We start from the raw sequence: 22777 nt of genomic DNA, 5'->3' as shown, positions 1-22777 counted from the left end.
TTAACACAGCTTCCCAGGTGTCCTGCCAGGAAGTGGAGGCTGGAGGGGGGCGGGAGGACGCTCGGAAACTCCTGAAAAGTGAAACAGGCCTGAACGCTGAGGGGTGAGGAGGGGTCTGAGTGTGAAAGGGAAGAGGCCTAGTCCTCAGGGCACCCAGAAACTCAGCTACAACTTGACAGGGGATGCTCTACAATAATCCCCCAATGGGTGCCACTTTTAAGTTGTTACTACTACAGCTGTGAAACTAGGATCTACCTGGCAGCACCTAGGGGGAGAGAAGGGGGTCTGCCCACGGAGCCCCTGGGGTGACCAAAGGAAGGGTACCAGCTCTGAGCTGGGCGTCAGGAAGGCCCTGTGCCCTGCCGACCTCGAGGGACCCTCCCCTTTCCTGGAGCCTTCAAGGCAGACGCGAAGGCCAGCGATGGGGGTGGGGCGCGCATCCGCCAGGTGAGAAAGGAACCGGGAACGAGCGCATATACCTTCCTTGCTGTTGGGATTCTGGGGTTTGGCCTTCTCCCAGGGCGCCAGCGTCTTGTCCTCCTCTGTGCCGTCCACCAAAGCCTTGTCAGCCGGCATGTACCAGGTGGCGCTGTGCTCTGCCATCAGCGAGTCCAGATCAATGGTGCTCATGGCGCTCTTGACCGCCTCGGAGCAGCAGCTGCCCAGCTCGCTGTCGCCATTCTGCGCGCCCGAGGCCCCGACGGCACACTCACCCTTCTTGCCACCCTTGAGCCCCAGGGGCTGGTCCTCAGAGATGCTGAACTGCTGCCTCTGCAGCTGGATCTGTGCCTGGAGGATCTCCAGGGGGTGGATCTCGTCAGGTGGCGGAGCACCGCCGCTGCTCGTCGGGGTCCGAACCTGCTCCAGGCCCGGCGTGCCGGGATGGCCCGTGCCCCCTCCGCCGTAGCTGTCAGGGGTCGAGGTAGAGGTAGACAAGATGCCCAGGCCAAGCGGGGGCGGGGGTGCCTTCGGTCCGTGTTCCCCGGTGCCCACCCCACGGGGAGGGAGTTTGGGCGAGCCTGTCACCAGAGGGCTCCTACTCGCTTTGGCCAGGGCTGGGGGGTTGTCAGAGCTGGAAGACACCTCGTCCTCGTTGGCGTAACTCGTGCTCACCTCGTCGGAGGCGAACTCGCCCACGTGCGGGGAACTACTGTCCGACTTGGCCCCACCGTCCAGGGACGCCATGAGGTCTGGCTGGTCCCCCAGGAGCAGCTCGGCCCCCTTCCCCCACGACGGCGACGTGAGCGCTTTCTCGTGAGGCGTAGGCGCCCCGCGCACCTCTCCCGAGTTTCCCCCGACGGCTGCGCCCGGCGCCTGCTGTTGCCCTGGGCTCACACCAGGCGCGCCCCCGCTGTCCGGCGCCGAAGCCGCTGAGTACTTGTCGAAGAAGGTTCCGGGGCTCACGTGACCACTGTCCCTTTTTCTGCGCCCCCGTCCCCGGCCACCGCCCCCGGGGACCGGCTTGCCGTCGTTCCCCGACGTCGATTCCAGGGTGTAGTTGGGGGAGAGGCTAGTGCCATCCCCCTGGGCGGTCGGATTGGGCGGCCCAGAGGCTTTAGAGCCGCTGCTACTGGTCCCCGACGGGCCTCCGGGCCCTGGAGCCCCAGGAGCAGTCCCTCCTGGAAAGTAATCCGAGCCCGGGTTGCCCGCCACGGCCGCGCCGTCGGTCTCGTTCTGGCTCAGTTTCCTCTTGCCCTCGGGCGGGTTCTTCTTGTTGAAGGTCACGTTGAGGTTGGGGGCCCCGAGGCTGGCGATCATGTTCTGGCAGGCTGTGGAGAGCGCAGCCAGGCAGCTCTGGCCGAACAGGTTGTCCTTGGAGCTGGGCTTGTTGAAGGAGCCCAGCGAGAGCGCGCCCAGCTTACTGGCCGAGGTGCGCTGGCTGGGCTGGAAGTCAGGCTGCGGCGGGTATGCGCCCCCGCCGCCGGCGCCGCCGCCACCGCCAGTGCTGCCACCGCCCCCGCCCGCGCTCGGGGGCGAGTTCACGCCTGGGCCGCTGTGCGGCGTGGCCTGCCGGTTTGCTGCGCCGAACGGGAAGCCAGGCTGGCCCCCGAGCGCGGGCGCCGTGAAATCAGGTGGCTGGGGCCGGCGCTCGGAGGGAGCGCTGGGCAGCCCCACCCCAGCCCCGGGCGACTGCAGCTGGCCCAGGCTGGCCAGGCTGCCCCCGAACTGCAGGCCAGGGGAGGGCAGCCCGGGCACGTGGCCCTCTCCGGGCATCCTCAGCGGCTCCTGCAGAGAGCCCCGGAACAGCACCCCCGAGCCACCGGGCGGAGGGGGCGGTGCCAGTCCTGGGTCGTGCGGGCCGCAGTCGGAGGGCAAGCCTGAACCTCCCATCCTGCGGGGCAGCAGGTCTCCGGGCGGCGGATGCGGACCTGGGAACCACGCGCTCTCCTGCGCCAAGTGCTGCGCCTGCGGCTCGAACGTGCCCAGGCGCCCGGCGCCCGCGCCGCCGCTATCGCGCTCAAAGTTCGGCTGGCCCAAGCCGCCCACTGGGCCGCTGTGTACCAGGCCACCCTGGCCCACGTCCCCGGGGTGGCCTAGCTGAGCCAGGTTGGGCTGGCGCAGCCGCTGCTGCTGATTCCGCGACGCCATCTGCTTGATCATGAGGGCCGCGTTTTGGCGTTGCTGCTGTTGCTGTTGCTGCTGCTGCTGCTGCTGTAGGGACGGGTGGTCCGGGGCCGGATGCTGCAGAGGTGGCCCCGAGGGGAAGCTGTCGGGCACAGGCGGCGTGAACTCGCCGGGCAGGCCGGAATAGGCAGAGGGCGAGAGGTGGTTGTCCAGAGCGCCATTGTGCATGCTGCCGTTCCACGAAGCGCAGCGATCCACTCCCGCGCTGCCCGGGAAGTCAAAGCGCGGCCTCTTGGCCACGTTCATGTAGGGGGGTGCGTCGAAATGCTGCAGCCGCTGGTTGGGCGCCTGCTGCATGTTGAATACAGGCTCGGAATAAGGGTGCATGCTGCGGTTCTCCAGCCGGTGGATGGGGTACTCGAATTGCGCGTGTTGGTTGGGCAGCATGGGCCCCCCGTCCTGCAGGCCGCCGCTGGGCGTGCCCGCCTCGCCCTGCTGGGGACGCGGGAGCGCGGGCGGACACGAATTTTGTCGGACTAGAAGCCCAGGCGGTGGCGGCGGCTGCTGCGGGGGCGGCTGCTGCGGGGGCGGCGGGGCCTGCTGCGGGGGCGGCTGCTGCGGGGGCGGCGGGGCCTGCTGGGGAGGCTGCATCAACGGGTGCCTGGAGCCGACTCCAGGCTCCAGCCCCACGGGCATCTTGCGGGTCCCGCCGAACCTCTCGAAGAACACGCCGTGCTGCTGCTGTTGCTGTTGCTGCTGCTGCTGCTGCTGTTGTTGTTGCTGTTGCTGGGCGTGCATTTTCGACAAGCCCACCATGCCTGCAGCTCTGGGCATGGCCGAGGCACCCGGGAAAGAGCCCCCGGGAACCTGACGACCCGCTGCATAATGAGGCAGCTGCCCCTCGGAATCAGAGGGGGAAAACATGTCGAAATGTCCCGAGGGCGGCTCGCCCGGGTAATTGTATTCCAGCGAGTCGACGGCTCCTTGATTGGCCACCCTCCGGGGCTCCAGACTATGGGAATCGGAGCCACCGGAGGCGGGCAGGCCATGGAAAGAGGCGGCTCGGTTAGGGCTCTGGTCCAGCGGCAAGCATGGGGCAGGCACGGCATGGCCCGAGGCGCCCGAACTGTGGAAGTCCGGCAGGTTCCCGGGTCGCTGCGGGCCGAAGCTCTCCGGCCCCTGGCTCTCAGCCATATGATCATAACCCTCGGTGAAGGGCGGCTGGCTGCCCAAGCCGCCGGCCGCGCCGCCGTAGCCGAGCAGGCGACCCCCGTGCAGGCACGAGGCCCCTGGATCCGGCCCGCCAAAGTTGCCCCCAAAGTGGGGGTGATGCTGGTGGGGGTGGTGGCCTCCCGGGTGGCCGTGGTGCGGCTGTTGGCCTCCAAAGAATCCGTGCACCGGCTGCGCCTGCAGCCCCCCCGCGTGCAACTCCGAGTGGCTGCGCGCGTGAAAGCCGTAAGGCTCCATGTTCATGCCCAAGATCGGGGGTTCGCCCAGCCCGCTCATGGCAGGGTCCACGGGGCCAGGGGGTCCCCCCGCGTGGAAAGCCGGGGCCTTAAAGTGGGCGTTCATGCTTAGTCCGGCCTCGTTAAAGTTCCTCTCGCCCTGGCCAGCGTTCCTGCTGTTGATCTGGGGCTCGAATTGGTCCAGCCCAAACATACTTGGCGGGGGGGCGGGGGGATCAATAGGGCATGACAGCCTGCTCTCCGCGGCGCGCCTCCGGCCAGCTACTCGTTCCGGCCCTGGCTTGGGCGCTCCCGGACGCTCAGCACCGCCGGGGCGCAGCGCGCACCGCCACCTCGCCTGGCTTGTGAAGGCTTGGGGCTATCAGCTCCTCTCCCGAATCTCTCGTTCTGCCCGACGCGGGCCTCTCACATCTTGCGGCGCCGTGGGGCCTCCAGGAGCCGTGTTGGGGGGCCCATGCCCCGGGCGGTTGGCACAGCCGCGGGTGGGTTTGCGGGGAGGGGACGGAGCTGCGGGTGACTGAAGACAAAAAGTTAAGTGGGGGGAAGGAGGCGGGAAGGAGGGAGGGAAAGCAGAGCAATCACCTTCTTAAGTCCGATCGGGTTGGATGGGGAGCCCCTGGACGCTGCCTGAAGCCTCCCGGAGTCCGTGGCGGAGCTGCTAAGGGGCCAGGCAGGGAGACCCTTCAAAGCCGTGGCTGGCGCCGGGGCACAGACCGATCGGTCCCTCCCCCCCTCCCCCCGAAGTCCCCGCGCTCCGCAGCCGGAGCCTCAGCCAAGCACGATCGGCTCGCACAGTCCCCGTCGGCCCCAGCAAGCGGCTACTGCTTCTTCAGCGGGTCGGAGGACTGGAAGCTCCGCTCGGCATCACTGGTGCCCGCCCCCGAGCCGGGAGCTCAGCGGGGCTGAGGAGGAGCGGCGGGCGCCCGAGGTTGAAACCGAGGGTTGGTGGAAGGCACGGCTCCCTATTCCGCGGCGGGTGCGCTGCACCCCGGCGCGCCGCTTCGCGGCCACGTCCACTGCCTGCCGCTTCTGTCCTCTGCTGTTCGGTCTCTGAGTTCGCGGGGATCTCCGAGCCCCGTTCCAGGCGCGGGCGGGCAGCAGACGAGGAGTTGGGGCGCTCCAAGGCTAGGGTTCCCTGCCTCCGCGCCGAGGTGCTTCGCAAGTCGCCCTCGGACCCGGGGAGGGGGGCGTATGCGGGTTGGGGGGCCACGCTGGGCTAGCAGGCTAAGGCGTTCCGGGTGCGCTTTCGGAGCCCGGAATGGGAGGGGGCGGGGGCAGCTCTGGGGGGTCCGCGCACCCCTCTCCTGGCTGGCGGGGGGGCCCTGCTTGGGGCGTTCCGAGGGTCTCGGCTCCCCTCTCTGTGTCTGCCTCTCGCCTAGAGCCGGGAGAAGCAGCAACAAGTTTTGCATTTCAGCAATCAATTTCAGCCATTACATTTGCACCAATCAGCGCAGCCCGAGCTCCGGGCCCGGGGCGGGGCTCGCTCTTAAGGTGGTCCTGGGTGCTGACTGCTGAGGCCCCCGCCACGAACCCTGACTTCGCCTGCTCTGGGGTCCCCCGCACCGGTTAACCTCGGGGTCCGGTGCCAGCGCGCTGCGGGCGCGCCCTGGCCTCCCCGCGCACCCGGCTAGAAAGGGCGCAGGCGGAGAATGGCGGGAGCTTGGCTTTGTTCACCCCGCTTCCCATTCACCACAGTTCCCAACTCCCCACCCCCAACTGAAGCGAGACCTGCGGGGTGGCTAGGGGGCGGGGAGGCCGGCGGTTAGCGGTGCGGGGCGCTCAGACAATGGGGTCGCCAGGCAAAGATCCTGGACTCACCGCGGAAAGTCGCTTGATGTCGACTGCACTTCAGCACTGGAGCGAACCTTCGGCTCTCCACCGCTGTCTGATTACTTGTGGCACCCAAGTTAACCGGCCCTTGGAATTTCCTGGAGGTGAAAACAGACAGGGAACCCCGAAGTTAGAGATCTCCTTGAGAGATAGGGGTGCTTGACTCGCTCCTCCCTCATAGGGCGCGCACAATTGTTCCCTATCCTCGCTGTCCAGGGTTCCCGGTTCTCAGTGACCGGCTTCCATAACCACTCTGCCACTTTATGGGGGCGCGTTTCGGATGAGCTCAGCGCCAGAGCGGCGAAGCAGCTAGGAGCCCCCGAGAAGACCAACGCGCCGAGGGCCACCCTGGCCAGCCAGCGCACCCTAGTTCAGGCACTCTGGTCAAGGCCCAGGCCCTCTTCCGGCGCGAGGTTGGCCTCCTTAAGAGATCAATTAAACTGAAGAGGCCAAGGAACGGAATTGGGTTGTGATACTAAAATCAATGGGAGTAATTTAATATCTGCCCTGCTCTTTATGAAATATTTATCCCAATAATCTTAGTTAAAATGTTTAGATCTTCCTGATCCCCACTGAGGCTGCAATCTATCTTGCAATTAGAAGTTGGGAGTTAGAGGCGATGGAGGGTAGAGGAAGTGTTTATTCTGCGTGTGTGTGTGTGTGTGTGTGTATATTTTCCTCCCTAAAGCGTTTGTAGGGGAGGAAAGGGGAGAAGGCCTTCAATTTTCCTTGCCATAAAATAGCACGAGGTGATTTTGCTAGCAGGCCAGCATTCTTAGGAGAAGTGGAGGGAAAAGGAACTTCTTTGAAGTGCCCCTGATATCACTATTAAATCTAAATAAAATTAAGCATGGTGTATAAAAATGCCTTTTCCCCCCACAAAAGAAAGTGTTTATCGCCCAAGTCTGTCTAGCGTTTGCTAAATTGCGCATGAAATTTGAAATGAAATAAACGTTATAATAAAACCAACCCCTGAGCCCTTTTTATTTAAAAACCTCAGATTAAGCACTCCACCGTCGCAGGCAGGGAGTTAAAAAGTTACCAGGAGGAGCTGAGCAGATTCATTGCTCCCCGGAGTTACTGGTGGGAAGTCTGGGTGTTCCAGAACTGAAAATGCCAAGAAAATGGGCTCAATTTAGGGCAAGGGGAGTCAGGAAGCAGGGTCTTCAGAGACTCTGGAAGAAAATAACACCCTCCCCCCACCACCCAATAAGAATAAAAAATAAAAGCAAATGATAAAAACGTGCAACTTAGAAGTCGGAGAGCATAAGCCAGCTCAGATCCCAGGCCCTTCGTGGGACTTCCTTGTGGTGGATGTCTACAGATATATATTTTTTTCTTTTTGAAATTAAAAATGAAAATTACCCCCACCAAAAAATGGGGTCCATAAATAAGCATCCAGGAAGAAGTATTTGTACAGGGCGGTGGAGTTTTAAAAGGATTTTTCTGCAGGATCAGGTTGTTGGTCTGTGATTAAATATTGATTTTGTGTAATTAGTTTTCATGTGAACTATCCTCTTGCTGATAGCTTAGAGGTTTCAGAACTAGAAAAGAAATGGAATTGGACATGGAAATTATTACTTAGCAAAGTGACAGGAAAGTGAGGGCCGGAGAAAAGACTGAGGCTTGGCTGATTTCGGCACAAAGAAATAGAGGGCCTGGGTGGGCCTCCAGGGACCACCCCCGCAATCCCCACCCTGGGGCCCCAGGCCAGATCAGGGGAAGGGCCTCCTGAGCAAGGAAGGGGACCGGAAGAAGGAATGGCTGCCAGAAAGAGGACCCTGCATCGGTAAAGACCTGTGCAAAACCCATGACACCTGGCCACATACTTGGTCCAGAGCGGTGGCTCCTGGGCCCCCTTGTGAGGACCCTTGCGTCTCAGGGTGTCTGGAGGGAATATAGAGAGTCGGGGCCTGTCTGGAGCCCTGGGTGGGCAGGGCGGGCAGTGGGAAGAATGGCCCGCAGACCTGCACTCTGGGGAGACCCTGCTTGGACTGTGCTCTCTGCTGAGGCATGACTTCACACGGGGCTGGGCGGGGGTCCCCTGAACACCTGGGCAGGTTTCCTGTGGAATAATTCTGTGCGTTCCAGGGAGGAGGGGGCGGTGGTGTGGGAGTATTTTTCTGGGGCTGTTTCCAAGAGTTAAGTCTACAAGGTGTGTGAGTGTCTGAAAGCAGGGTGTGTTTGGGCCCGGCTGTGTTTCTGTTCAGGATGTGTGTCTGGGTCACCTTTCCCTAACACTGAAGAATGTTGTGCGGGTGTGCAGGCATGTGCCTGCGTTCGTGTCTCCGCCCAGGTGCGGATGCCCGGCGTCCGAGCGTGTCTGTGCCCACCTCTGTGTGTGCCCGCGTTGCTGTGGCTCTGTGAGTGGCCCTGTCTGTCCGCCAGCCCTTTGCTTCTCTCTGTGGACGCTTCTGTGTTTGTATACCTGTGTGTGTGTGTGCCCATGGCTGTGGGCCTTGCACCTGTGTGCCTGTATCTCTGCTCATGTAGGTCTTGTTTTCCCCACTAGTGTGAGAGCCTGTGCCCCTTTCTGTGCCCATCTGTGCCCATGGATGTGCTGGTGGGTACGCCTCCGCGGTGTGGGCGCCCCTGCGCGGGTCTGTGTGTACGCTCCGCCTGCACCGGCCCGGCGGCTTCTTTGGAACAGACACACTGCCCCCTAGCGCCCAGACGAATTCCAAGTCCCCGCCCGCTGGCGGCACACAGCCCCAAGCAACAGGAGCGGCAGGATCCAGCCTCCTCGGGCTCTTTCCCTCCTCTTCCCCTTCTTTCAGTCTTTCCCTGGAGGAGGGGCACTGGGTCAGAGGGAGCCTCCGGGGCAAGGAAAGGAGGACAGACAGCTGGACGGCGGGCCCCAGATCTGAAGGCGAATGCTCTCTGCTGCTGACAAGTAGGGAGCTGCTCGGAATGGCTCCCAGGAACTCCAGTCCTAAACTAGTGAGCACCCCCACTCCACGAGAACACAAAGCAATCGACCCTCAACACCCTTTCTGCAGTAGACACACAACCGTCACCCTCGCCAAAACCAAACAGGCCCCCAAACCAATACAGACACACACACTCACAGTCACAGACACACACACCTCCACAGGGGACACGTCTGCACACTGGCTGCAGGCTACTGGCGGCTCCCTGTGTGTGGGGCCCGGGGCTTTTTCATCCAGGGTCCCATTTCATCCTTTATAGCAACTCCTCGAAGTTAGGATTCTGAACCCATTTTACAGATGAGGCCATGGAGCCTGAGACTAATCAAATGGCTTTCCCAAAGTCAAAAGAGTGGCAGAGCTGGGATTCCAAATCCATCTGCCCTACCCTGAGGCCTGGCTCTTAACCACTACCTGCTCTATCTGTCTGTACTTGTTCAGGTAAAGTGATCAGCACAGCGCAGAAAACGCAGTAAGTGCCAAGAAATATTGACTACTTTTATCACTATTGCCATTGTGATAATCATTAATATTATTGTGATTATGATTAGTACCATTCTCAAATTAGTGTGTGTGTGTGCACACACACATTATTTTATCCTCAGCCCTCTCCTCACTAACCTCCATGCCCTTTAGAGCTGGAAACTCACAAGCATCAGAGTGGACCTGGTCTCTCTTGCAGGCAAAGTCCCCCAGGACGCCTGGAGGGCAACCTGCTTCTGCGGTCACCTCTCTCTCCTGAGTTAGTGGCAGAATGTATGTGGGCCTTGGCATTGCACACCCAAATTCAGATCTTGGCTTCACTGCTGCTGATCTGTGTGACCTTGGACAAAGTACTTTTCTCCTCTGAGCCTCAGTTTCCCCTGTTGGGAGGGGGACTCATCGCCAGTACATATGGAGCATAAGGATTGGAGACAATGTTTTAAAAGTGGTACAGAGGGTGGCAGATGGCGGGCATTCATTAGAAGGTAGCCTCTTATTACCATTAGTAACATTATCATTTCTTCTGTGTTTGGATGCAGGGAGGTAGAAAGCAGTACCAGGATGCCAGAGAAACTGGGTTTATTTGACAAATCAGTTTTGCCTCCACAGCCCGTCTGTGAGAAAAAGGATGACTCTCTTAGGTACTCACATCAAACTCTCCCATCCCCAACTGTGCTGGTGTCAAGGGAGTGCAGGCCCACCTTCTGTTCAAGGAGCACCCAGGACTGAAGTCTTTGGGGAAGGTCCGGCTATGGCCGGGATACAGGATGCAGTAGCTGGCTAGAGGTTGGAAGGGATGAGACCTCCATGTAACCATGGGCTGCCTGTTGCTAAGCAACAGCATCCCCCCTCCCTCTCTCTGTTTTTGATGCCAGCTATCTTTGGGGGTCTCTTCTCCATTGAATAAATACATATTGGGTGCCCACTGAATATCAGGGTTCAGCCTAGGAACTCAGAAGAAAACAGTGGAAGGTCTAGCCCCAACCCTCAAGCCAGATCAAAGGGAACCTAGTATTCTATGCAGAAGGGACTATGTCACAGACCATAAGGGGTAAAATGACTGTCCTAAGAAAGAGGGACAATCCGGAGGTGTTCCCAGAGATGGGTTTTGAAGGTAGGATAGGAGTTTAACAATCCAACCAGGGTGCAAAGACTTCCCAAGCAGAGGAATTAGATTAGAAGGCATGTGGGAAGTTTCAGGCAGCACTTTGTTGAGAGCAGATGAGAGAGGGGCAGGATCTGAAGCTCAAGAGGTCAGCAGGACCCAAGATCAGGAGGGCCACATAAGCAGATAGGGAATTTTGGACATTATTCTGGGGAACCAGCCATGAAAGGGTTTTAAGCAAAGCCAAGTGACACAGAGGTGAGTTTTAAAAGGACCTTGGAGACCTCAGAGTCTCCCTCTTCTTTGCCTTTCAAGGTGACTCCAGAAGCCATCTTCATTGGTTTCCCTGGAAACAAGGTCTGGGAGACTTAAAGTTTCAAGTTTGTCCCCAAGGAACCAGCACAGATCAAGGCAACACACGCTGACTCTCCCATCCCAGGGTTGGTTGAGTGAACAAGGGTCTCCTCTGGCCCCAGCATCACGGACAGATAGATGCTGCTTCCCACTGAGTAAGTCTTCCCACCCTCAGCGGGGGGAGGGGAGGCCAGGGAGCGTTTACAAAAGAGGCGTCCTAGGTTCAAAGCCCAGCTCACCACACCCTAACCACATGACTGTGAGCAAGACGTGGACTGGAGCTCCTCTTTCTGGATTTCCCAGTGTCCTGGGGTGTCTGGGGGCTAAAAGTGTGGGAAAATACCCAGCCTACACTCTGTAACCTTTTTATATAGACTAGATATTACCACTGCTGCTGCTGCTGCTAAGTCGCTTTAGTCGTGTCCGACTCTGTGCGACCCCATAGACCGCAACCCACAAGGCTCCCCCATCCCTGGGATTCTCCAGGCAAGAACACTGGAGTGGGCTGCCATTTCCTTCTCCAATATTACCACAGTCTATCATATATTCTATTATTCTATATATTATTCTAATATATATATGAATATATTCATATATTCTATTATAAGCTTATGCTTCCGTGGTGGCTCAGACGGTAAAGAATCTGCCTTCAATGCAGGAGACCCAGGTTTGATCCCTGCATCAGAGAGATCCCCTGGAGAAAGGAATGGCAACCTACTCCAGTATTCTTGCCTGGAGAATTCCGTGGACAGAGGAGCCTGGTGGGCTATAGTCCATGGGGCTGCAAAAGAGTCAGACCGGACCGAGCGACTAACACACACTCACACGCTGTGGGTAGGTTCTGTTGTTGTTTAGTCGCTGAGTTGTGTATAACTCTCTTGTAGCCCATGGACTGTAGCCCCACCAGGTTCCTCTGTCCATGGGATTTCCAGGCAAGAATCCTGGAGTGGGTTGACGTTTCCTCCTCCAGGGGATCTTCCGACCCAGGGATCGAACCACATCTCCTGCTTGGCAGGTAGGTTCTTTACCATCTGAGCCTCCGGGGAAGCAGGTTCTGTTAGTTTTCCCATTTTATAAAGGAGGAAACTAAGGTACAGAGAGATGAAGGGACTTGACCCGGGGTCATCTGGCAAACGAGAGGCAGAGAACCAGACCCGCAGTGACCCCCACCATCGGCCTGCAAACCAGGCTGCAGTCTGTACAAATGTGGGCCAGGTCTGAATCTCAGAGGCAGGGGCTGGGGAGGGGCATGGGCAGGGCCTGAGAGACTCCCACTCCCCTGGATGCGCCCAGCCTAAGGTGGGGTCTCCTCCCTCTCTGCTCCTTCCTGCACCTTCCTGCTTCCAGGAGGCCCCCCGGAACCTGACACAGGGTCTCAGTATGGCGAAGCCATTGCCCTTTCCCATGAACAATAGCTGGATCGGAAGTGGCTGGGAAGGGCCACGTGCACAGGAAGAGAGCTCTGGCCACCATGAGGCATTTCGGCTCCCTAGCATCGAACCCTCCCTGGCAACCCAGTCTTCCCTCTGACACACTCCCTTTTCAGGATGTAGCTCAGAACCAGCTCGGACATCCAAATGCCAGGGCGACATCCTGGCTGATCAGAGGTTGGGACCGCTGCCTAGAAGTGTGAACGGCAACTCCGATAAGAGCTTCCCCTTTTTCTGAGCATGGAAGTTCTCTGAGACCTTGTTTCATCTCAAAAACACTCCCAGGAAGATGGTGCCACCTTCACCCTTGGGAACTTGCTGGCGGCCACGAGGCTTGTCCGTGGCAGGGCCCAGGCCCAAGCCCGGGTCCATAGGGTCCTGAGGCTATTCAGCAAACTTCTCCATCTATGACGATTTCTCTTCCGCGGGCAGCATCCAGCTATGAGCTTCTATTTTCCATTCTCTAAGCGGAGTGCACTGAACCCAGGCCCCGGTCCCAAAATAACTCAAACCAGCCCCACGAGCTGGAACTGAGGCCCCGGCGACTCCAGAGCCCAGTCCAACCTCCCCTTGAAAAAGTTCCCATTCAGCAAAAAAAAAAAAAGGCATCATACATCACGCGTCACGCACCACACAATTAGTCAGAAAATGGGAAAGTTCGGGAGGGTTCATAATTATTCAACAAACCTATTTAGCATGATCCCCCCCGCCCCCACCTCTTCAGTTTTCTCTCCCTGCAGCAATCAGCTATGCGGGCTCATTACCACGGAGAATCTATCTGGCAAAGCAGCTTCATAAACGGAACCAAACAAGCATGCATGATGGGAAAACTCTGGACCAGCCAGTCATTAGCCAAAGCTTTTCAAGTCCCATCTCTGTGGCTCCCCCCATCCCCACTCCTCCCCTGCTGGGGAAGACTGCTGTTCAGTGGTGTCTCCATGGGGCAGGGAGGGGGGCTAGCAGCATCACCCGCAAGGCAAAGGGAAGGTCACCCAGACTTGGTCCCGCAGTGCCTGGGGTCACAGACTTGTCTCCCAGGAGGGAACCCCTCCGGGTATCAATCAGCAGCAGCTGCAGGGGCAAGGGTGATCAGGTAGGTCCCTGTTTGCTCAACTCTATCCCATCCCTCTTTGCTTTCCATCACAGAGAAGTGGGCTGGTGTGACTCAGACCACCACACAGATCTGAGGTCTGTGACCAGGTCATCCCCTTCCTGTGCCTCAAGTTTCCTCATTGGGCACCTATGAGGATGGATTAAGTGTAACAGGCTCACACTTCCCCTAGGAGGTAAGTGGAGGGGGGTGGTTATAAGAACACAGAGGCATCCTCTATAGGACTTTCTGGAAATGTGAACTCCTGTGTAGGAAATGCAACCCTCCCCCAGCAACTCACAGTAAGAGGGAAGCAGTCTCCAGCCTTGAGGCATCACGGTGTGCTGGGCTCCATCTGGGTCTTTGTCATGGGCTATTTCTCCTATAACAATTGCCACAGCAACCCTGCAACAGGGGTCCTAGGCGTATGCCCATTTTGCAGAAGGGAATGTAGAGGAATGCACATCACTTTGGGAAAGGGCACAGGGAGAGTTCCTCTGAAACCAGAGCCCATGCAGTTCGCCCAAAGCATCCTGGCAGGAGTCATACAGAACTTCCCCAGGGAAGGCTCAGACTCCCCCGACTCCAACTGCCCCCCACCACGCCTCGCACTCAGGCTGTGAAGTGGGCTCGGGGCTGTTGGGCTTTGAATGCCCTCCCACTCCGACAAGGAGATAGAGCCCAGGGAGAGTAATGTGCTTATTTGAGTCAGATCCTTGGAAACGTTCACAAATTATCACTGTTTGGCCCATGACAGTACGAACAGATCTTCCTCTGAACGTTGTTTTGCGTGTAATGGGCAGGACAGCATGGCCTAGGGGTGAATGTGGACAGCGGCCTCCGGCTCGGCCGCTTATAGCGGCTTTCCCGCTCATAGCCTCAGTCTCCCCATCTGTTCAATGGGGAGAATGATATTTCCAAGGGTTGTCTGGAAGGGGGCACCGGGCACAGAGCACTTAGCACATAGTTAACACTCAATAAACGGCAGTGCTACTGCTGCAGGAGCGAGGCCCCTGCAGGGCGGGCCCAGCTCCCACAGGGCTGCCCAAAAAGGATTGATGAGGTGCCTGTGTCACACGTTTGCTCCCTCCCTGACCCCAGCTGTGAGGTCCCGAGGCTCCCAGCTTGCATCCAGAGTCCTCACGATGCCAAAGCTCTGCCAGCTCCCAGGAGGGGCGACACCCCCTCTACCCCACCCACCCCGGGTTCTCCCGGCCAGGCCCCAGCTGTGCGAGGCCCACCCTCCCGGGAGCTGCCGCCTCACCAGCGGAGGCCCAGCAGCCTCTGACATTGGCCACCGGGCCACCTGGTGAGCTCCGGGTGGGCTCCAGGCGGCAGCTCCACCCTCCCCCACCACCCCCCACTTCTGGCTCGGGTGAGCTCATCTGGGTTTGGTAACGTCCGAAGCAGCCAGGAATGTTTGCTCAAATGTTCCAGGCCCAGCGAGCAGAAGAGCCCAACGCCGCCCTCCGCCCCCCTCGAACATGTAGAAAGCAGTGTGCTATAACTCAGACAGGCAGGCTTCACCAGGCCCCAGGAGATGGATGCGGCGTTTGGGAATCTATATCACCCAAAAGGAAAATGCCTCTTAAATCACAGGGAGCCAGCAGAGGACAGGGGCTCTGGTGGAGGACGGGGGTGGGGGGTGGTGGCCGAGACCCAGGGATGCTCCAGAGGCGGGGCTGAAAGGGAGGGGCCGCACACTGGCCACTGGACCTCCTCCTCTCATTGGTCATAACTTCTCCTCCCTCCAGGAGTCTCCAGGGTAGGCAGGGAAGCCTGAAGGTGTTTGCCTGATGTGGACACTCATGGGAGAATGTGTGGACCTGCACACATACACACACGCACACACACACACACACACACACGCACGCGCACACACACACATCCTGTCCCTCCCCAGGTCCTGTTGAAATCTCTCCTGGCTCCATCCCTTCCCTGGTCCTGCCCCACTCCTCCCCAGCCCTGACAACAGTGAAGTGAAGTGAAGTCACTCAGCCGTGTCCGACTCTTTGCGACCCCATGGACTGTAGCCTACCAGGCTCCTCCCTCCATGGGATTCTCCAGGCAAGAGTATTGGAGTGGGTTGCCATTTCCTTCTCCAGGGGATCTTCCTGACCCAGGGATCGAACCCCGGTCTCCCACATTCCAGGCAGATGCTTTAACCTCTGAGCCACCAGGGAAGCCCTGACAACAGCCAGGATCTAAATCTAATCAAATTCAATCACACTCTACCCTCCTCCTGTCCCGACACCTACATCCTTAAAATGTGCCAGTGGATCCCACCGTTTGGAAATACAAATCAATTTCTCACTATGCCCTCTGTGCCCGGGGCCCTGGAGACCTCCCTGTGCCCACCCCAGTCTCCCCAGTGGAGCCCACACTGGCCCCAAGTCTGTCCTTCTTGCTTTCCCCCTTCTGGGACTTGGCAGATGCTGTGCCCAAGGCTGAAGGGCTCCTTCCTGCCTGCACCCCCTTCACCCAGTTGAGAAGGTACGGCCATCCCGTTGCTCGGCTGCCACATTCTTAGAGAAGTCTTCCCCAGCCCCTCCCAGGATGCTGTTTCAGCCCAAGAACCATATAGCGTGACATCCAGTAAGCAGCATTACCTCTTTGATGAATTCCTGTCCACCCCACTCAAAAGTGAGCATCCTGCAGACAGGGGCTCTGCCTGCTTCTGGGTCCTTGCTGTATGCAGGTACCATGTAGGAACTCAGGACTTCCCAGGTAGAGTTAGTGTAAAAAACTTACCTGCCAATGCAGGAAATGCAAGAGATATGAGTTCGATCCCTGGGTTGGAAAGAAACCCAGGAGTAGGAAATGGCAACCCGCTCCAGTATTCTGGGCTGGAAAATTTCAAGGACTGAGGAGCCTGGCGGGCTCCAGTCCATGGGATCGCAGAGCATCAGACGTGACTGAGCGACTGAGCACACGTAGGAACTCGATGGACGTTTGCTGAATGAAGGCACTGTGCCAGTGACGAGAAAGCGGCACGGTTAGGGGTCCACAGCAGCATTTCTAAGACTTATCAGAATCAAACCCAACAGTTTTGCTGGCCAATAAGGACCCCTGATGTTTAGTTTTCCCTGCTCAGTCCCACCCACTCTGGGGCCTTTTTGTCTGGTCTCGCTGTTACTTGCCCATCCGGGCCCAATAAACTCCTATTCACTCTGCAAGACCCCACTTAGTGTTTTTCAAACTGCAGACTGTGGCCAATCCATAGATTATAAGTCATTTAGGAAGTGTGGTATATACATGCAATGGAATATTAGCCATAAAAAACAGAAGTGAAATTCTGGTAGCCAGCATCCTGGGAGGGACTGGGTATATTCACCGTGAATATACCTTGAAAACTTTATGCTAAGTGGAATAAACCAGACACAAAAGGACAAATAGTGTGATTCCACTTACATGAGGTAATTAGACAAGGGAAACTGGTAGACAGAAAGTAGAAAAGAGATTACCAGGGGTGGGAGGGTGGGGGCAATGGAGAGTTAGTTTGTAATGGGGACAGAGTTTCTGTCTGGGATGATGAAAAATTCTAGAAATGGACAGTTGGTGATAGTTTCACAACATTGTAAGTATACTTAATGCCATTGAACTGTACCCTTAAAAATGGTTAAAATGGTAAATTTCATGTTATGTATGTTTTACCACAATTAAAAACAAAACAAAACAAAAACCTCTTAAGCTAACCAAGTAAGTACACAAGTAAGAATAATCTGGTGGAATTTTTTCCGTGTTTGTGTGTTAGTGTGTTTGTGTAAAATATATTTCTGACACTGGGTCAAGGTCAACTGATTCTGGAGAACACTGTGCCCTGGGGTCACGGGTCATCAGAAGCCTGCCCTGCCCTCGCAGAGTGGCGTCCTGCCCGCTCTGTTCCCTGGCCCCTGTGTGCCAACTCTCAGCACTCGGCAAGCTTCCCCCTGTGGTCTAACCTCACACCCACCTGTTGATCACCAGCACTGGACCCCAAGCTCATCGGGGCCAAGGGCTGTGTCCCACTCCTCTCTGGGCGCTCGAGATGTCAAGTTCCATGCCTAGCAGATAGTAGGTGCTCAGCATTTTTTAGACGTGAGCAAGGTGTAGGTGAGGCCAGCAGTCCTAGCTTTGGATTCACCCTGATGTCCACTCCTGTTGATAGCTCTACCACTGATATGCTGTGTGAGCTCAGGCAAGTCACTTCACCTCTCTGGCCCTCCATTTCCCGTTAATAATAATAATATGACCTATTGCCAGGCTGAGTGTTTTATAAATGTTGACTCGTTCATTCAACAAATGCTTGAGCATCAACTATGGGCAGCTTTGCAGATTAAAAAGTCAGCAGGACACGCAAGTCCTGGATCTTTATCTTTATGGATCTTTATCTCAGCAAATCCTCCCAGCACCCACTGTACAGACAAGAAGACTGAGGCCAGGACATTTCGTTTGACTCTGAGCCTGACCTCTTTGCTGGCTCTCATTGCCCTATGAGGGTCACGTGGTCACAGCCCCAGGACTTGAGAAGAGTTGATTTCTTCTTCATCCCACAGAGACTTCATGAGCCCTACTTTGCACCAGATCAGTCCTGCACTAGCTGGGCAGATAAACACAAGAATGGTCACTAATGCCTGTATGGGGGAAGGTCTGTGCCTGCGGGAGCATGTAGGAGACACTGGAGGGGAAAATGAGTCAGGGCAGCCCCCCTGGAGGAGGTGACACTCAAGCAGAGTGCTGTAGGTGAAGCAGGGAAGGGCATTGGAGCCCTGAAGACTCTGGAGGGGCACTAGATGAACCCATAGCAAAAGACTCTGACTAAACCTGGGCACAGAATAAGCAGAAAAGTGTTAACCGGGTTAGAGAGAGACAGAGAGAGAGAGAGAAAGGGAAACTGCTCCAGGCAGAGAAAATGCCATATGCAAAGGTCCTGTGGCAGGAAGCAGCAGGCAAAGTTCAAGAAATGAGGACGATCAGAGTGGCTAGGGACGATGGCAGGTTCCAAGCCTGCAGGACTCATTGACCAAAGGCAGCCGCTGAATTTAAGGGGCAGTGATATTCATTCATTCATTTAACAAATCACTCTGCAGTTAGCATCTACTGTGGGCCCTTCTTTGCACAGCTCAGTTCTAGGCTCTGGAGACACAACCCTGAATAAAACTGAGAAGGTCCCAGCATGCACAGAGCCCTTGAGGTCAGATTTGTGACATCACATGAGCCTTCTTTGTCTCCCCTCTTCCTCCCTCCCTTTTCTCTCCTTCCTCCCTCCTCCCTCCCTCTCTCCCTTTTTTCCCTCCTCCCCTTTTCTTAACTTAAGCCATCCCTTCCTGTCAACCTCAGTGTTCTTACTTATGTTAAGTCACCATTTGGAGAAAGAGCACCTTTCAGCAGCTAAAACAAGATGGGTAGTGACCCCGTGCGCTGGTGTCCTAGACCTGCCGTAAACAGAGCACCATAAACGAGGTAGCTTCAGACAGCAGGAAGTGATTGTCTGCCTGATCTAGAGGGAAGAAGCCCGAAACAAGGGGCTGCCGGGGCTGGGATCTCTCCAAAGGCTGTAGGAGGGAATCTTCCTTGCATCTTCTAGCTTCTGGTGGCTCCCGGAAACCCGTGGCACTCCTGGGCTTGTAGATGCATCACTTCAGTCTCTGCCTCCATCTTCACGTGAGCTTCTCCCTGTGTCTCTGTCTTCCAGTGTCCCTCTCCTTATAAGGATACCAGTCATATTGGCTGTAGGGGCCAGCCTAATCTAGTATGACAACATTTTAACTTGATGACATCTGCCAAGACCCTATTTCTAAATAAGGTCACATCCACAGGCTCTGGGGGGAATGTGAACTTGGGGGTACACTATTCAAATCAGTACACTCTGCTTCTTTTAAATCAACTAGAATGTCTTCCAGCGACACCAGCTTTTTTTCCAAGATACACTGGATAAAACCCATGGATAAAAATTTTATGCAATTTTGTCCAGATTCAGCATGTGTTATTCAATTAGGTGTTAAAATATCTTTTGTCGAGTAATATCACAAAGCATTTCATTCCAGTTACAGTCAATCTGTGTTTCATCTCACACAACATTTAATAGGTTCGATTCCAATTAACAAAAAAAATGTTAAATAGCTAATTGCAGACTGGTTAAATATGAGTCTCCTTTACACTTACTGTTCACTCAAGGTAGAAGAAAGATTTGATCTTGATTCATCTCATTATGGGATACACTTCCCAAAATATATAGTTAATATTTCATAATATAGCTATTTTATACTTAAAACTTATAGGAAATGTTGTATAATATTTACTATAATATATATGATCCTTTTCTGTTATTTTGATCAATTGAATGCCAATAATTGGGCTTCCCAGGTGGCTCAGTGGTTAAGAATCCACCTGCAAGGCAGAGGACGCAGATTCGATCCCTGGGTCAGGAAGACCCCCTGGAGAAGGAAATGGCAACCAACTCCAGTATTCCTGCCTGGGAAATCCCATGGACAGAGGAGTCTGGAGGGCTACAGTGCATGGGGTCACAAAGAGTTAGATATGATTTAGCGACTGAACAGCAACAACTATGCCGATAATTACTGAAATAACTGTACAATGATAACTCAAGACAGAAAAAATACTGTAACCCTTAGAGCTTTAGAGTCACAGAAAATATGACAAATATTAAAAGTTTTTTAAAAATCTGTGTGCAGTACTTTGGCCTTGAGAGGATGAGGGCTGGGTTTGAGTGGTGACAGTACTATTTCTGTAGCACACTCAACGGGCTAAAAGAGCCGAATGAGACCCGCCCGCCTTTCTGGATCTTTCTCATGTTCTGGCCAGGACATGGCCCAGTGAGGAAGATGCAGGACACCTGGGGAGTCGTCAGCATCTCAGAAACTGCTCCCCACCTGGGCCAAGACTGGATCTCTTGAACCCTGATGGTGAAATTCTTTAGGCCCAGAAAATCAGAACCCTCCATCCCACAACCCCCAGAAGGAGAAACGTCAGCACAAATCCTCCAACCAAAGACAACCAACGAAGAAGTACTTGCGATCCTGCAGACTCTAACTTGGACCTGAAAGTGACCAGAAGCTCGGGGGTTAGTTCTGCACTAAGGTAGAGAAGCCAGAGTGGGAACAGCAGAAGGGGCTGCTCTCTCCTGCATATCTCGCGGTAGACGTGTGTTCCCTGCACCCTGAATGTCCAGAGAAACGTGAATTCCCCAGGCGCAGATGTTGGGGTGTCTCCTGGCAGCTTGAAACATGTGTGAAGGCAGTCGATGAGCCTGATTCACCTGCCCTGTGGAAATATTAATATGTTTCAGTAACAACAGACCTTTCAACTTGGGTCAACAGGCTCTCCCCACAACGGTCCTCATTGCTAAGACAGTTTCCTAACAGAACCCCTGGGTCACTCATCTGACCTTGGACCTTTGAGGGAACCTCCATAGAGGGCTGGACACAAGCCCAGGGTGGGGGCGGGAGGGACACAATGCAAACCCCTTTCCAAGGCCACTGCAGGAGGTGGTGGAAAGCAGGGCTGGGCTGCCAGAAAACCACAGGCCAGCTGCTGTACAGCCAGCAAGCCCAGTATCTTCCCAGGGCCTCTACTTTCTGATCTGTCGTTTAACAGCTCCATTTAGAGCTGCAGAAATCCTATCCTTCTAAAGTCACTGTGAGGGTCACTTTTTTTAAAAAATGAGGGTGAAATTCCTGTAACATGAAATTTTAAAGAAAACAATTCCGTAGCGATTAGTATGTTCACAATTGTACAGCCACCACTTCTGTTTAGTTCCAAACATTTCCATCACCTCGAAAGGAAATCCTGTATCCATATTAGTCCTCATTCCTTCTCCCCCCAACCTCTGGCAACCACTAGTCTATATTCTGTCTTTCTGAATTTGCTTATTGCGGACATTTCTTACAATGGAATCATTCAATGTCTGACCTTTGTGCCAGGCTTTTTTCACTTCATATGATGTTGTTGAGGTTCATCCATGTTGTAGCCTAGGTCAGGACTTGTTTCCTATTCGTGGTTGAATAATAGTCCCCTGCCCAGACAGACCACTTTCGTGTATCCATTTCTCCACTGATGGACACCTGAGTTGTTTCTACCTTTTGGTTATTGTGAAGGGTGCTGCTATGAATATGCGTGTACCTAACCTACTATGTGCCAGGCATGGTGATAGGATCTAGAAAAACAATAGGGAATAAGCTGGAAACACGTCTGCCCTTTGAGCTCTTTGCAACACAGCGTGGAATGAGATATGTGAATGATAAAGTGGCTTACCTACAGGACAGTTCCTCTTTCGGTTCTCCAGCTCCTGATCCATAGTAGGAGCTCAATAAATATTAGCTGAATGAATAAATGAATGAATGGATGGATGGATGAACTTTTGTCTTTGTCTTGTTCAGTACTAGATCCCTAGGGTCTGGAACTGAGGCTACGTGTAAGGTACTCAACATCCAATTGCAAATAACTGGACCTGAAACCTGGGGCCTGGTCCCACAGAGGCACTCAGGGCTTTGTGTTCAGAACCAAACAGAAATTCCAGCTGTGCCATTCACACGTTGGGTGACCTTGGCCAAGTCTTCCGCCAGCCCCTCATCTGGAAAGCAGAGATGAAGCTAGTGCCCTTTTCCCTGGCTGCTGCTGGATCGCCAAGGCCAGAACACACCAGGGAAGGTTGTCAGCCCCTTCAGGGTTAAGGTCGTGCCTCGTCACGTGGCTGGTTGCCCTTCTTACTGGACAAAAGGCCAGTTTAATCCATTCGCCGTCACTGCTGCTGAGGCCGGGGGTACAATGCCGCAGGTTTGCCGCCAGCGTCTGCCGATCAAGTTCCGAGTAATATCCCCGCCAGGCTGCCCAGCCCAGCAGACAAAGGCCTCTTTGTTGCAAATATATTTTTTAAATCCCTCAAGATATTAGCAGTGCAGGGGAACTCACACTGCAAAACAGTTCAGAAACTGTTTAAGGAACATGTTTCAAATTTGGGGGGTGATTGTTTAAATGGAAGCTGCCCTGGAGCTTTCTTATCAGGAACAAGATTAGCTCAGGGCAGACTTGGCCCATGGACCTGAGCTGGGACGTCTCAACGGCGAAATAATCCTAACAGGCGTCGTAATGACAAAGCCAGTTGTGATTTACAGAGTCCTGGACAGGTGCCAGCCCACCTATGTATGTTAATTCCGATCCTAAGCACTTGGATTTGGACTGGTGCTACCATTTTATGGATGGGAAAACTGAGGCTTAGGGAAGTCTTGGCCCAGAAGGACAGCTAACGGCCACGTGACCCCATGCACACCAACCTGGTTGAAGTTCACCAATTGGAGCACCTTCCTCAAACTTCTCCTGCAAACCTCCCCTGCAAACCTCCTCTCAAGTAACTCCAGCGGTTCCAGACCACACCTACCCTTGTGTCTTTAACAAAGGACAGTGACAGTTCTTCAGGGCTGTGTAGTGGCCTAAAGCATGCAGCGGTTTCCGTACCCCTCAGCCTCAAGAGAGCAGATGGGCAAAGTGCTTGACCTTGGATGAGAAACACCCGCTCTATAGGGATTTTC

General features: G+C 55.4%; 1 protein-coding gene across 1 annotated transcript in view; it reads right to left on the bottom strand.

Moving 5' to 3' along the window:
• The window catches only part of MN1 (MN1 proto-oncogene, transcriptional regulator), a 49596-nt gene extending 44198 nt beyond the window's left edge, over positions 1-5398 (bottom strand). Inside the window, exon 1 of the mRNA XM_070385934.1 lies at positions 480-5398. Within this exon, the coding sequence (XP_070242035.1) occupies positions 480-4224 (3745 nt within the window). The 5' untranslated portion in view covers positions 4225-5398. The remainder of the gene's footprint in view (positions 1-479) is intronic.
• Between the last annotated feature and the right edge of the window lie 17379 nt (positions 5399-22777).

Source organism: Bos mutus, chromosome 17 (genome assembly GCF_027580195.1).
Source record: "Bos mutus isolate GX-2022 chromosome 17, NWIPB_WYAK_1.1, whole genome shotgun sequence".
NCBI classification, from domain to species: Eukaryota; Metazoa; Chordata; class Mammalia; order Artiodactyla; family Bovidae; genus Bos; species Bos mutus.
The sequence above is the reverse complement of the archived record's forward strand: the minus strand, read 5'-3'. Positions and strand labels throughout refer to the sequence as shown.